Source organism: Mesitornis unicolor, unplaced genomic scaffold, assembly GCF_000695765.1.
Source record: "Mesitornis unicolor isolate BGI_N332 unplaced genomic scaffold, ASM69576v1 scaffold2323, whole genome shotgun sequence".
NCBI classification, from domain to species: Eukaryota; Metazoa; Chordata; class Aves; order Mesitornithiformes; family Mesitornithidae; genus Mesitornis; species Mesitornis unicolor.
The window spans coordinates 27,263-43,871 of NW_010176543.1; the positions used below are offsets into that span (position 1 = coordinate 27,263).

Sequence of the window (16,609 nt, forward strand, 5' to 3'; positions counted from 1 at the left end):
CGCTTGCTTCTCATGTTGCTTCTGCCCTGTGACCATAATCTTTTTAATGGGCTGGTCTGCATCTGTGTTCACAGAGCAGCGTCAGCAGCTACAGTTGCTTCTGCTAGCTAAGGATGTGTGCTACTGTATCCACATTTGTTTTATTCCTCCTAAGTTCCTTCAATAATTCAAATTCAAGGAAGGAATATTCTTTATCAGAGGATCATGACCTATTAGCTACATATCTAGTACTACTACTAGTATCATATGATGAAAACATATTTTTATCCACAGGTATGTATTTTTCATACTGTGTTATAAACTTTCTTTAAGAGCCAGCACAAAGATTTAAACTTCAGTAGCTAAAAAGAACTTTGCTCACAATTTTCCTTCTATCTGGGTTTTTTCAGATCCTTAACATTAGCTTTATGCAGATCTTGAATCATAAAGATTTTTAAGTTTATGATACAATAAGATAGAGATTATAAAGTTGCCCTCAATAGCTTAAGTAGTTGTCTTGCACTAAAGATTCTAGTCTAAATGATATTACACATTCGCTGAAATTATAGTTTTATAACACTTCACCAAGACCAAGTTGCTGAACTCAGTTTAGTTTTCTACATCAGTCTCTAAAAATATTCGCTTACCACTCAATTAGAAATGTTTTGGTAGGGTAACTAAGTAAACACGAATACAGAACATTAATAAAGGCTTTTTCTCCCTTTTCTTTTTTCCACCTCTTTCCATATTTAGGCTGCCAGATTGTCTGCGTCTCAGAGAAATGAATTTTGGACAGATATTACTGAGAGCTTAGTAATTCAATGTCTTGAGATATTCCACTTCAGAGTGGAAGACAAAATTATTAAAGACAATACAAGCATATTTCACAAGGACTTGGGAGCACAGAACAATACGTTTAAGGCTACATCAAAAGCTCCAATAATAAAGTTGAAAATTAACTAAATAGCTGCCAAAAGAACCTTTTGAAACCAACATGAACCTTTCTGTGGGGATCTGCAGACTTTGTGTGTTTGCTTTAGGGATTTGATCAGTGACGTTTGAACTGAGAACTAGAACCTTATCAGCTTCCCAAAGCTCAGGGGAGTTTTGCACTTCATCATTAGATCATGTTCACTTCCATTTAAGATACCTAATAGTGCCAGAAGACCTACTGTATCGTAGTGCGAACATCTAACAGTAAACTACAACACAAACTTTTCAGTGCTGAAACTCTTTTTGTGTGCTTATCTAGAATTTTTGTTACGGCATCCTATAAAAATGTTTCTGAGACCCAGTTCAATTCAAAGACCATAAAGGGGGATTTGGTATATAAACTCTGAAGATACCGTCCCCTAATCACTGAGGAGGACTGCCTGATGAGCAGACTTTCTGCAGGGTGCACGCTTTATGAAGTTTCAGCATGACTTCTAGAAAAAAGCCAACATCAGAAGTAAATTACTTTCACTTCCCTTTCTTTCATCTGTTCACTCCAGTTCTCAAAATTATATCTACTCATCATTCATCTGTTTTTTTCTATGGTATTTTTGTAGTAGACAACTAACCCTCTTCCTCCCCCTTCCCTCACAATCCCTTGGTTACCAACTTACCTAGTGGCAGAACAATGAAGAAAGGTAGCCAGCACAAGATGAACATGCCAACCACAATTCCCAACGTCTTGGCTGCCTTCTTTTCTCTAGAGAATTTAAAAAGTTTGAAAGCTAAGGAGTTCCTGGGATTGTGACCCTTAGATTTGGTGCTGTTTAATGCATCCTCATGAACATTCCTGTAATGAATCCGTAAAGTCAGCTCCTTGGAGTTGGACATTTCTTTCATCACACCAGCTTCCAGGTTTTTAGTAGTCCTTTTTGCCACTATGTAGACCCGACAGTACATCACAAGGATGACAATTAAAGGAATGTAAAATGACCCCAAGGAAGAAAACAAAGCGTAGAATGGTTCTTCAGTGATACGGCACTCTTTGTCATCCTTGGGAGCTGGTTCTTTCCAGCCCAAAAGAGGCCCAATAGAAATCACCATGGAAAGGACCCAGACACCTAGGAGAGCTAAGATTGCTCTTCTTCTTGTTACTAAAGTTGGATACTGGAGAGAATAACGTACCCCTATATATCTATCTATAGAAATTGCACATAGACTTAAAATAGAAGCTGTACAGCATAGCACATCAACTGCTGCCCAGATATCACAAAATATCCTCCCCAAAACCCAGTAGCCAAGGATTTCCAGTGTAGCAGAGAATGGAAGGACAGTAAAACTCAGCAACAAATCTGCTATTGCGAGGTTAATTATGAAATAGTTTGTAGGGATTCTTAAATGTCTATTGCAAGCAACAGAAAGAATTACCAAGATATTACCTATAATAGCAAAGAGTATGAAGGCACCTAGGATAAGCCCCACAATTATTGCCCTACTGATATCCAAGGTAGATGAATCCAGGTTGCTTGCCGTTTCATTTGAGTTGTTTGCAGAAAGATTGCCATTGTTTAGTGCAGACACTTTCAAATATCCAGGTATTGATGAGTTGGATTTGTCACCAGGGTAGGTATTCATCTTAAAAATCAGCCTCCATAGCAAGTTATGATTGGATCTCTTGCACACCACGCAGATGGTTTGAGTTCAGTTGAAAGTTATCTCTCTATCCAAGAAGTTGCTGTGAAGCCCCGGCCAGTTTTAGATTGAGAACTCATCTCCCCAGCAAGCTGTCAGCTATGAGCACGTAAAACTTGCAGAGCGTGAAGTCCTCTGAAGCCTGTCAGAAATAATAGGCTGTTCAAAGTTGCTTAATTTCTCACACAAACGCATTTAAACAGAAATTAGCAGGCAGAAGTCGTGACTGAAGCTCGAAAGCAGCCGTTTCGATCATGACGTCCCTGAAATTAAAGACAGGTTTACTGTTTTCCCTTGTGCGTTTGTGGCTCTGTTGGAAGGATGCCCCTGTCTAGCTGCTGTGACATGCGACTCCAAGAAGGGTTTGTCAGCATTTAGGCAGCTCTGCATGAGCTGCCTGCCTGTGCTCACACTGCCTGCGCCAGTGACATCACCGCGGCTGGCCCCGGCGCAGCGCTAGAGGGCAATGCAGTGCAAGTTAAAACTGCCATATCTAAGTCTGAAAGCTAAACAAATGGAATATATCAATCTTAATTAAAGCATTTGCCACATAAATCTGGATTGGAAACCTTTAAAAAACCAGTTTCATTATCTGAGAAAAACATACTCGGTGGGATGTGGTGAAAAAAGCAATTTCAGTACAAAATGATCTAATGCCCTTTGCCTTTTGCTCACCAAGGAAATGTATTTGAGTTTATTTTGTAACCGAAGTGAATGACATGCCATTTTAGAGAACTAGTCATCTCCCACCTTCTAAGGACAAATAAGGAGGTTCTAAACATCCCCAGTTTATTAATAGATTCAGTATTTAAGGATAGAATAAAAACATACATGTAGTAGTTTGTTTCTAATTGTAAACTTTCTGTTACTAACAAAAAAGTAACAAATAATCAAAATCAAGATCTCTATTAAGATCTTTATGTTTGTTCTATACTCCTGTTTACCAAGCATATCTATGGCTTTGTCTTCTCTTTTCCACCTAGATAACTTTTCTAAGCATAGGTGCATTGTGAATCGCAGCCTTGAACAGAGCTGAGCACCCTTATCCACAGCCAAGGTGAAGGCAGTGAAAAGTATTAGTCTTTTCAAGGTACACTTTATGCTTAAGTGTGTTCCTATATCTTTGCTGAGGGCTGGGAGATCACTGATCCCTGAGACTGTTAACTCATTGTAGTTCTGCTAAGACCTACAGTATCTTATACAGGAAAAAATAAGTAGCAACTAATTTATTTTTTACATAATAGCCTTTAATGTTGAAAACAGTGCTTTCTTAATTTCTTCATTTTGTGTAGCTTTGGGTCACCAGGTGGGGAAAAATCTCAGATCTTTACAGCTTGTCACCAGTAAAAACAAAAAGTGAAATATTAGCTGAATGTATAACTGCCAAAATACTGTTCTCAACTTTCTGTCATCAGATTATGTCCTACAGCTGTGGTCTGCAGTACTCTGGGTTACTGTATATTGATTTTCCTGTTACAAAATGTACTGTGTTTAAAAGAAAAGGTTCATTTTTAATAAGGCAGCTATGGCTGAAAGTTGCAGCTGAGTGCTAGCTTTAAGGACAAGTCATGTAAACAAAAGCTCTGGTTGAATTTTATTTGAGGAGTGTATGGCAGATGTTTGGATAGCCCTTCCCAACAGCAGGGACTATAGCAAAGCACTATCGTTCAAAAACTTTTCTCTGAAACATTTACAAGAATGACAGGATAACATGTCATGGAGTCACTGAAGGGAAAAGGAAAACACACTCAATTTATGAGCTTAGCCTCAGCTTTTCTGCCTCTGCCCTCTCCAAGGCAGAGCTTTCATTGCTAATAAAAGCAGTTAGCAGCCCTTGATTTTGCATGTACATCCTTCACACTTACTTTCTTGCTGGACTCCACATAACCACTCTCAGTTTTGTTTGTGATTTCTGATTCTGTTTCTCTGCCTTGTCTGTTTTAACCATGAATTCCTCAGGTGAGGGGCTCTCTCCTGTTGCAAAGGTGCAGACACATCTGCTGGGAGGTGTAATTACAGCTCTGCACAGCCAGGACATCTGACTCAGTACTTGGTGGAGTTGTGGTCACACAGGGGCAACAGGGGTAGCTGCTTGTCTGGGCGTCCTGGTGGGATTGCATAGCCTACAGTGAAGCCTACATCTTCAAGCTCCTGGTGCTTGAACTCAATTGATTAAAGCTGGTTTGATTAGATCATTAGATCTGGTAATAATGATATTTCAGTCTGTGGCATATAAGAAAATATGATCGCTGCAAAATGCAAAGAGGTTGGATAAGAAAAGATCAGCAAAGGAGTAAACTGGTCTACCTCAGTTTTTTTAGCTGGTAACACATGGGATGTGCCCAGCCTGCAAAGAGTAACCAAGGAGCCCGTAACTTCTCCCTGGCTTCACCCATACTGCATTAGGATTTTGTAGCCCCAAGGAACCAGATGTTTCAATGGCTTTTCAATAGCAACTTCCAGGAGTCAATTAGTTTCAGCTTGTTGGCAAGATCCAGGACATCATGCCAATGGCAGTAGCAGGAAAGGGCAGAAGGAAAGGGAACAGGAATTCTATCTGGTATTGGTTGAACTGAGACAAGTTTCTTTGTTCATTACCTTTTGCTAGCAGGAGTACTGGGACCAGGCTGCTTCCCTTACTAATGCTGCTTCCTGTGCCCCTCTAGATAGATGAAACAGCAGACAGAAAAATCCTGTTCTAGGGGACAAAGAGGAAGACAAAACTACTGCTCATCTCACAGCCCTATGGAGGTCTGATGTGTTTTCACATCTCTGTTTACCAGTCTGTGTAATAAGATACTGGCTGACTAGTCATGAGGCTCAGCTGATTCATGTTCACAGATTGCTTTGAGATATTCAGTGGCAGGTGCTATAATTAAGCAGAGTGTATTGAAACACAGATATGAACATTAACTATTTACCTACCTTTGGATGAAGGATAGATCAGGGACCATGTAAAATAAGCTAATTTTTCTCCCAAGTTCTAGGTGGCACTATGAGCTAGTGCAATTGAAAACATCTGATCAGAGAAATGCAGAGTTTCATATCCATCACAGAGTTTCTTAAATTCAGATGAATCATAGTTTTCAATGAAAAAGTAATAGCCTGGACATTCTACTCAATATTATTTCAATAATGATGTACAGCAAGACAGGATGTCCTTTAGCTCTTCAATGTTACTCACTCTGACTTGAATATTATCATGAGCGTGGTATCACATTTGGTACAAGTGTGCTTGTCATACCAGCACAAACCAGAAAGCCTTCCTCCCATGAAAAGAAAGTGGCAATGAGGAGGGCATTGAATGCAACTGTAGAAATATCTCCCTTCTCTGCTACTGTCTCTGATAGTATAACATTCCCAAGAAGTGGAGTGAGAAGATGAGCTTGGGGAAGGTTTTTTTCATGATTGTGGGTGGGTAAATAGACTCATGCAATGCATTAAATGTATTTGCAGGTCAGAGGAAATGAGAGATTCTGATTGTTTGATACTGGATTATTTTCATCATCATACAGTTTCGTTGTAGATGGTGCCAGTCATTAAAAATATTCCAATATAAAGATGAAATTCTTGTCTGTTTTTGTTAGAAACTTCAGTGTTAGTTACCTAGCAACACTTACTTTATTGCTTGTTTTATTAATTGCAGATGGTTCAAAATGTTACTACTGTTTTGGTACAAGTGTTCTTTCTGAGTTCTTCTTTCTTTCTCTAAGGACCATGGCACAACACTTAAAATCCACAGGCAGTGTAATCCACAAAATTTCTTTCTTTCATTTCCATTACTGCTGATTAGCAGATCTTTGTCCTTCATAGAAAACCTGTTTGGCTTAGCCAGAGTTGTGAAAATTTTCCATGTACATTGGAAATACACAGGATTATAGTTTCCTTACATTTTATGATTAAGCAGAAGCTAGTTTCTGATGAGTCTGTGTACACACACCCTGAACCTCAGGAAAGAGTCCGTTTCCATGATGAGAAGAGAAAAAAGGCATTTAAAATGCTAATTTTCATTTGTCCAGTAATGATATTTAAAACTTGCGGTTTTATTTTTAGAGCAAGAAAAATGTATGATAGGATTGTATTAAAAGCTAAGGTTATTAGCTTGAACTTGCCAAAAAAAAGATTGCAAACTTTTGCAATTTTGAATAATCTTGTTTCTGCTGTGAGTCAGTTCTTGTCATTTTTACATAAATAGAGTTTAGAAAGCATTTGCTAAATAAAATATAGTCAATTAACTGAAATACTATGCTTTTAATGTTGTCATTGGCTCTTAAATCCTCTTCCAGATTTAGGTCTTGCAGGCCCATTTCCCACACTAAAACATATTTTTTCCTCACACTCCTTCAGCCGTGCATTTCTGCCAGAGCTGTGCTAAAGACCCCCGGATTTACCAGTTACTGATATAGGACCCATCTCAGAAACAGACTTCATGAGGATGATGTCAGTTGAACTTCTTTGGATAGAGGGTAATGGACTATGTATTTAAGTCTCGTAAAAAATCAGTATTTGGAAGTCTGGAAAAAATATGTCCCTGCTTTAAAGAGAGAGAAAGAGAGAAAACAACACAGCCTCTCCCTCTCCAGCAGCAGGAGGAATGAGTGTATATCTGTGTGTGTATGTCACTAAGCAATTGAATTTAAAAAAAAAAGACACGCCAATGTGGAATTCCCAGTACTGCAAATTACATCCTCTCTAAAGACAAACCTAGCTGATACAGGCCTCTGAGACGGTTTTGGGGGATGTGAACTGCACTTTATCAGAACCTGTGGGGCCAGTTTGGTGCATAGGTTGCCCTCAGGCTGCCAGTAGCACCAATGAACAGCTGTACACAGACTCCTTCAGGCTACTTGAACTAGGTCATGGAGTTGCTGACCTTCAAAAAAAAAACCCCTCAATACTTCTCTCTGCTCTGAGGTTGGCATTTATTTGCATCTTCCCAGGAGAGGACTAAAACTGCTGGTGAAGTAACTGCCACAGAGTTAGATAAATATCAGGCAAATATCACTGGAGAATGAGGAAAAAAGTGAGAACTTGTGAAGTCCTGACTTTTCCTCATAGTCTGCTGGCAGACTGGCGTACAGGATATAATTTTCTTATTATTTATGACCCTCTTATCAGTTCATGCAGGCAACTTATTTTCTGCTTGTGGTTGCACTGGGACTATCAGTGAAACAAAACACATGGTTCTATCCTGTAACATCCCCTATTGCCAAAAAAAAATAACCAAAAAGTTTCTGCAGGAACAATCACTCTTGTGGTTCTGTAATAAATTGCAGGTCTCTTCTTAAGTGTTTCCACCTACTGGCACTGAACGATAGCACGTTTCTGGGAGCATAAAAGAAATTCTTGTGGTGGAAGAAAATTCAATTTTATTTGGTCTCCTTTGACTTTTTCCAGGAAGTCCCATCAGCTTGGAGCTGATTGCAAACTATGAGGAGATAAAAGAGGTATTGGAGTATGATATTAGCTGACAAGATGTTCTGACAAACCATAATGCAGTAAAAAAAATTATCTTACTAAGTTACTCATATAAAGCGTAGGGTATCTTTAGTAAAAGTAAGAAAAAGCTGTGAAGCTGTGTTTGACACATGCAGCGTTGTACTCATATTCTGTGTGAATGCAAAATAGTGAAAATCTGTCACAGAGTATCAATGTAAAGGTGCTTGCAGAAAAGTCCTGTGCTTGGTTATGTGTTGTGACAGAACTGCCCCTGCGTTCTGTGCGCTGCTGCTCTGGTTGTACAACGAGCAGTCTTGACTGGTTTCCTCTTTTCTTCTCTATCTAGAAATGTGGTCACTTAGTCGCTTTTATACTGCAATGTGGCTAACCAGAACAACGTTGTTTAAAGCCCTAAATGCAGGATGAGAAAGGGAAAATTTTCAAAGGGTTTTCTTGAAAACCATGGTTACTTATTAACTCTGCCTTGAAATTAAAAGAGATTAAAAGAAAATGTATGTTAGATTCAGGCATCTTTTTCTAATTCCACAAGACTCTATTAATTAGTTAGGAGCTCATTTGCCTTCTCGAACCACTGAGAAAATCTAAGAATTCTCTACTGGACAGTGGGAGGTGAATATGAGGTAAGTTAGTCTTCAGGAGCCATTTTCACAGGGATGAAACTTTGGGTACATAAACTAAATAGCTTTATTTAAGGCCATGAACTTGCTTTGGCAAATACTGGGTAAGTGGCAGTGCAGGGTACACAGTGCTTCCTGTAATGAATTTCTCATAACAATTGATGCTTTGGCTGATCAGAAGTTCTATTTTAGTTACTTCTCATCTTTCATCCTTCCTTAATAGTCAGATTTTCCCTCAATCCTAGCTGTGACTTTTTAAAGTACATTTAGATTCTTTCATAAACCTATTGATTTGTAAGCTAAGAATTAATTTAATCTCCATCAGTCTAAACATTGTATACTACAAATTTTGGCAGGGCTCAGGTGCCTGAAAGAAACCTTGGCTGTTAGTCAGTTGCCAGCTCATGACAGACATCACTTGGCATGTAAATAACTGAAAAGCTTGGGCAATTTGAAGGACTCACACTTTAAATAAAACACAGCAGAACACAGAATAAATATTCTATGAGAAAGTTATTACAGAAAGAATTCTTTCGTCTTTTGTGGGAGTAATAAAATACACCTGTAGCAAAAGTGTGCTGGTTGGTCATGGCTGGCCTCTAACCCATCTGCAATGACAGCTTGGACAGAAGCTGTCCAAAATAAAGTGTAAATCCCTTGCAGGGTTGTGCTAAACTGCACTGAGGAAAGAGGATTTCTTCTTGATCCCAGCTGGAGATGAGTCCTAAACCTTTGTGAAATCTTTGACATGTGCAGTCTTTCAGAATTTTAATCCAATAAGGGGACATTTAAGAAACCAGATAAGTTTCAGTGCTTGTGCTGTGCATGGGCTGACGGTCAGCCTGCTCAGCCCAGCACTGGAACAGCCGCGAGAGTGAAGCAGGCCACTGCTTCTCTCAGAAAGGCTTTTTAGGCTGAGCTCTGGGAGATGGCTGTGTGGCTTCTCAGACAGAGGTGGCGAAAGCCTGGCCAAGGTGAATTATGAGTGGAGTGAGACAGGTCTGTCCATGCCTGCCCGGAATTCACCATGTTAAATACTATCACAATTTATTTAGAAAGTCGCCACACTTTATTTGAACTGTTCTGCAGGGCTCTGAGCACCTCTACCTCTCATTAAGTCCTACGGGTGAACATCACTTGCTGATTGTTGGCCTGAGTCTCCTAGGTAAAGCAGTTGAATTGTGGTGGTGAGGCAAGAGGGGCATACCAGTCTCTCCTGAAAGACTGCTTTCCTTTCCTATGCATTTAAGCTCTCAGATAACTTGACACTTTTAGAACAGAATTAGAATGAAATGAACTTCAGTTTTTTATCTCTATATTGTAGTCTGTTCTAGATCACAAAAATTAAAATTAATACAGATTGCTCAGTCTTTTTTAAAAAGGGCACATTGCTGGATATATTTATTTACATTAAATAAACTAGTCTTCATTTAAAATATTTAATGTGACAGTAAAAGGACCATAATTAAAAGTTGAAAAGAGAAAAACATTTTAAACACAACACATAACTCATGTTACTCACTGTCATAAAATAACATTGTGCCAAGAGCTGTGCAAAATTAGAAGTAGATTAGACATTTAAGTGGCTAACAAAACAATCACTGATAAACTAGCTAAGATGACCACAGTGTTATAAATCTCCATGCCTGAAGAAATAAACTTGAAGGTAAATTCAGGCTGGATAGAAGCTTCTCATACTGGCAGCTTATGTCATAAGTAATTAGTCTCATTTCTGTGACTTCTTCTGAACCATTTCTTCATTCTAATAATTAGGTGCTGAGCCTAAAGCAGTATTTTTAGCAGAACAGAAATGTGGCACGGGAAGAGATTTTTCAAAGATATCTAGGCTGGCTCAATGCTGTAGTTGCACTGAGTTGGAATTGTGCTGTCTTGATATTTTTTACCTTCATCTTTAAGCACCAGAATACCTTATTGGACCTTAGAAACTTCTGAAAACAATCCCCCTGACCTGTGCATGAGAGCCAGGGTTACTTCTGAGTCTGATGATAACCCTCCCTTTGTTTTTAAATATTCAGATGGTTTATTCTGCCTCTAGAAGGTCATAGCAATTTGGGTCCCAAAGTACGGGGGCATTTGAAATCTAAACTTGGATTTTACAGGTTGAGGCATTTTGGTGAAAGATCAATATTTCATTTGTTAAAAAACATAACAACTTATTTTTCATCTTTCTCCATTTCATTAAGTTCTGAACATGATGTGCACAGTATTTCATTACATCTTTATGACATCCAGAATTTGCAATTGCAGCATAAATATCTTATTGCCAGTAAGTGGATGGGGACTCACTGCTGATAAACACTGAAAGTCATCTTACTGAAGTGATATACCAACCCATTCTGATCTTTTGCCTTGATGAAAATGCCTGGGAGAGTCAGTGACTGAGTTTTATGTGTGCAATAATACAGGCCTTAAAAGATGGATCCTAGATCTTAATTCAAAGAAATTGATGTCAAATTATCATCTAATTTGATCTGTTTCTCTTCATAAATCCCTATTTAGGTATATTTCAGGATATCTTTATCACAATCTAGCAATATTTTTCTTCTTGAAGTATTTTTGACTCCTAATTTTGTTAAAATATGGATATCTCTGAGAAAAGTAAGCAAGTCTAGGCTCCATTACTTATTGGTTCTGGGCTCCAGCTAAAAATCCGAGAGAAGCTGGAAACTTGTATTTCTTCATGGTAGGGAGGTTGGAACTAGATGATCTTTAAGGTCCCTTCCAACCTGAATCATTCTATAATTTCAATAATTATCCAGACTTTCCTTTGCTGAAATCGTTGTGGTAAAAATGATGATGTTAAATGGCAGGATCGCTTGGAGAAGGGGTGCAAAGGGATAGAGAGCTTCTTTGGTCCAGTTGTGAAAACATTATGATAATAAAGAAGTAAAGGACAAAGAGGACCTCTTTACTATTCAAGGAGGAAATGAAGGAAGGAGAACTTTTCAGCAAACATAGCAAAAAGAACTGGAGCAGTGACTTCTTTCATATCTTCAAATGTGCCACTCCTAACAGTCTGTTAATCTAAGGAGGAGGAAGAAAATTTTGAACCATTCTGTGATCTGGGACTTGCTGAGACAAACTGTCTCTTTTGTGTCTTTTCTTATAACAATTAGATACTCCTGTATAAGTGGTAAATCAATATATTCCCTCTTCTGTAGTATTTTATTAAGGCTCAGCTTGTGAGCCAGGTATTTCAGCATTGCAGATTCTCCTTCTTCACAGTAGTATTTTGTATACATAAAAACATCTCATAGTACTTCAAAATATACACGAGTAGTTTCACACCACTCAGGGTAAATGAAAGAGGTGCATGGTACTCCATCTTTTAGACATGAGTAAGAGGAGAAATAAATGAATTTTTCAGTATTATCCAGTGCATCAGTGACAGTCAAGCCCACAGTAGCTAGAACGCACTTACAGGTGTAGCTGGGACAACTTCAAAGGAAACAATTAGAGTTTGGCTTGTATTTTCTGTTAAAATGAACACTGAACTCTTCTTTGAATTAGTGTTAAATATTCATGAATCTGCTACTTTTTACATATTTTGTTCTTGTGAGAAGACATGAAAATCTATAACCACTCTCTATTTCTCCAGAGAAAAATTAAGTGAAAGGAAACATAAATTTCTTGCCTTTTTCCTGCCAAGATTTAGAATCATTGTATCTACTATTAAAGCAACTGGGAAAGACCTAATTCTATTTCATTCTAATTAAGTGTGCAATATGAAAGTGAATTGCATTGTGTATTTTCTAATAGTTGATGGTAGTGTAAGAGAATAGTGAGAACAGCTTTATTTTGTAGAACTAAAAGAAACTCTGCTGCTTTCATATTTCTGTAGTTTATCAGAGGGATGTGCAAGATCTGGCTGCTGCTTATCCTCATGTCCTGTGGCAGTGCAAATCAGGAGAGTGCAGATGGTTTTAGAATCATTGCATAAATGGATTCAAGCCAGGAAAATCACCTGATCCCTCCATAGTGCAAAGAAGAGAAAGAAGAAAACCCACAAGCCACCTTTGCAGGTCTCACTTTGATTATTTAACTACTTTGACTGGTGTTTAAGAGGTCTAAATGTTTATTATCGATTGCATAAGTATGTTGTGCCTACCAGGACAGACCACGTCAGTAGGGTCAGAAGCATTCACCATTACACGGGGTTTATGCTCCATAATCCTTTTAAGCATCAGCAACTAAAACCAGGCAGCAACAAGAAATAATCTCCAATAGGAATAAAATGATCTGATTATTATAAAGAAGCATGAACAGTGCTTCAGTTGCCAACTCTGGCTAATGCCACCAGGCAGCTCCTCTGAACAGCCTGAACCTACGACCCGGACCTTCTGAAGTCTCATCACTGGGACAGTTGCCTGAAGCGTTCTAGTGCTTAATGCAGATTGTACAGCAGGACAGGGAAGGAAAGCTTCATGGAATTCAAGCTATTAAGAAATTTATAGTCTGTAACCAGCACCCTAACTATAACCAGGAGGTTTACTGGCAGCAGTGTAGACCTTAGTGTAGAGCAGGGATTGCATTGTTCAGTAGCACTCTACTTTAGAATCCTCACAGAGCTATCAATAATTTATTTAAGGTAAACACAGTTATCGATTTGTCATTTCCTTACATAAACAATATAGTTGTAACACCAGGCATACAAGATAAGGGCCTTTTCCTGAAAAAGCCTATAACCGCACGAGTATCTGCTCTTGGATTCATTTACCAAAAGCAAAGCAGTGTGGTGCTGCAGAATGGAGCTGCTCCAAGCTATTGCTTAATCGAGGTAATAAGTAGGATTTTGATAGAATTCACATTTTTTACATGCTTACGGCAAGACATATTCTTGAAAGTGTCAGAAGTCACTGTGAGTCAGAAATGAAAGTGAGCTAAAGGCAGCAGGTTTGACCCACCAGGAACAGCTTCACTTTCAGAGTTCTCTCAAGATCATTTCACAAGCTGTCACCCACCAACATCGAGCAATGCATGATCCACAGCCAGTTGTAACCACCTGTCCTGGAGGTAACCACCTGTCTCATTATCTTGCTAGTGTTTGCTGTAAAGAACTAAATGACTAAGGAGGACTATGAGTAACTGTGTCCAGGGAAAGATCAGAGTAATACCCAAGAGCTCTGTGAGTGGAACTGTCTGCATGAATCTGTCAGAAGTATGTGGAGGGACATACAATGTGAGCTTTTGGAAAAGCTGAATGCACCAGTGGGTACAATACATTGCAACATATGAAAAAGGACTAGGCATTTCATAGCATCCTCAGAAATTCATGTTTTGAGATATCGCCAATTATTTCTGGTCTCTGGAATTTTTAATTATACAAAATACATATTTCAAACAAATAGGAAATTACTCCTTAGAAATAATCTGTTGATAAACTGATATACAGGGTATTGTTTGGATAATTTGTGTCCCCAGCAGGCACTGCTTCTGCAGACTTTGTCCATTCCAAGTCTGTTACTCAGGTTAATATTTGTTGTAATTAAGAATGACACTCTTGACTCCAGCACCATACATATCCATTAGAAAAAACAATCAAATAAGGCGTCGACTAGCTTACAAGTTAGTGATGCCAAATGAAGTCATTAGACTTGTCAGTCAGTCTGGCACCACTCTTCTGATTAGCAACTTTCCTTTTTTGGGTAGGAATCACCCAACATCTCTGTGGCTTAAGGAGATTTAGTTGTAACCAGAAACTTCTTCAACAGTCTCTGGTTGAAAAATAACTCACCTTTGTTTAAGGACATGTAAGGAAAGCGCATTCTGACCTACTTCTGACAGGGGCTAATCACAGCTTCTTTCCTTCTGACCTTTAGGAATAAGCATGAACATTTGCCCGTGATGAAGATAATGGAAGAAAATATGTATGAGAATGAGTCACTGAAATTTTTGTTCAGAAAGCAAGATCCAGGATCCCAAGAGATTTCTATTTATAGCCTAAGCAAACTCAATGGAGAGTTTCAGGGGGACAAATGAAACTGTAGAAGCAGCTAAGGGAATGAATAATGATTACTCGAACGTGTAATTTCCTTCACAAATTAAATGAGCACATTATGGTAGTAAAACTGCAACAGAGCTATGACAGTTTTAATTCTGTGGAGCCTTGCAAGAGTTTTTGGAATACGTGTTGGAGAAAAGGTTACATTTCACTTGTTGCCTTTATCTCCAATTCGGCAGTGCAGTAGATGTCTAGAATAGAAACAGCTACAAATCTGGAGAATAGTCAGAATAACACTATGGTCTGCGTCTCATCTTTGTGTCTATCTGTCTCCAGTCCTACCACCTCAGAGTGTGATATTACCATAAATATATTGAAATATATTCCGGAAAAAAGTATTTACAGTTGCAAGGATAAAATCAGACTGCCTCATTGAAACATACCTGTCACTCTCGTCTTGACTGTGATCATAAAGGAACTGCAGCCAGAAAATAGATCCTGGACTTCTCCAGAGCTGATGGTGGAGAGAGAAGTTCCTGTCATGTATGTTATTTAATGAAAACCAAGACTCACATGATTTTATGTGAATGATTGGCCTGTGTATATATGTATCAGAAAGACCCCATCAAGTTAACAGCAGTACAATGTACATTAAGAATATCACAAATATCACAACACCATTCCTCAGCTTGTGGGCTGCCGTCTCTTCTGATCAGAATAACTCCCACCTCTGGGATCTGGTGTGGAGAAGCAGTGTTGCTACGAGGTAGGGTACTGGCCTGAGCATGAGGACATGGTAATTGTAGTCTGAGCTCTTCTAATGGGTTGCCGAGTGAATTTAGACAAGTCATGCACTCTCCCAGTGCCTAAGTTTCTCTACCTTCCGCAAGGAAATGATGATGCCTGCCTTTTAAGGAAAATACCTTCAGACATTTAGCTGAAAAGTGATATATCAGAAAGATACTATTGCTAGCTGGGAAGAAAATACAGTTCTGTGAATGCCCAAGCTTTCCCCATTCTCACATGCACATATGTAATATATATGTATTTTCAGGCCCAATTTAGTACAAGTCTGATTTTCTTCTGTTTTTACTTACAATCATGATTTCTGTGTCTCTGCTTCTGCTAGAGTGAATTTTTCACAGAGCCTCTGTAGCCTTTTACGCATACTAACAGGGTGAGTGCCTGTTCATCTGTTTTCTGACTCTGAGGCTATTACAGAAAGAAATAACAGCAATGTTAAAAAACAAATGAGCAACTGAGAACTTCAGTGATGTACCTGTCTCTGTGATGTCCTTCAGCCTTGGGAAAATGGAGCGGTTGGAAATACAACTTGGGTCTTGGTGGTGGATGGATCGGCTGCAGCGTGTGCTCTTGCTGGCTGTAACAGGAGTATTTTTGGAATGGATGAAGGGGTGATTCTCTTGCCTTGCTTTGCACGTCACTGTGATCTCAGTGCTGCCGAATATATGATGCGTCTCAAACTGCAGGTCTCACTTGCAGCAGCTGCATGATGAATATACACTCTTACTAGAAGAAATGAAGGTAACTCCCGGGTAGGGAATAATAGCTTTTTTTTTTCACTGTTTATTGCTGGATTGTACCGTAAAAGGTTTCCATCTGAAACTTAACCTATGTCTCTGGTAAGCAAGCATTTTAGAGATGCTGATCAGAATTTTCCAGTGAAACAGATTTTCATCACTAATTCTTTGAAATCTTTACGAATTCTTTTAAATTCTTTGTAATCCAGACTTACCATAGGGACATGAAAATTTTGCTAAACTTTCACTTACTGTTATGTGATAGATTGGAAGTTCTGATCAGCATCACAGAGTAAAGGCCCATCATGACATAGCTCCGTAACAAAGTTATTCAAGTAGTATGCCAGCATTCAGACTCCTCTTTTACCTGTCTCAAAGTGAGATATCCATCTGCTCACCCGTATGGGGCTTATATTTCACTTCTT

At 38.8% G+C, this 16,609-nt stretch overlaps 1 protein-coding gene across 1 annotated transcript in view; it reads right to left on the reverse strand.

The window, feature by feature from the left end:
* Window positions 1–2,547, reverse strand: part of ADRA1B (adrenoceptor alpha 1B) — a 17,108-nt gene extending 14,561 nt beyond the window's left edge. The window contains exon 1 of the mRNA XM_010181764.1: window positions 1,587–2,547. Within this exon, the coding sequence (XP_010180066.1) occupies window positions 1,587–2,547 (961 nt within the window). The remainder of the gene's footprint in view (window positions 1–1,586) is intronic.
* Between the last annotated feature and the right edge of the window lie 14,062 nt (window positions 2,548–16,609).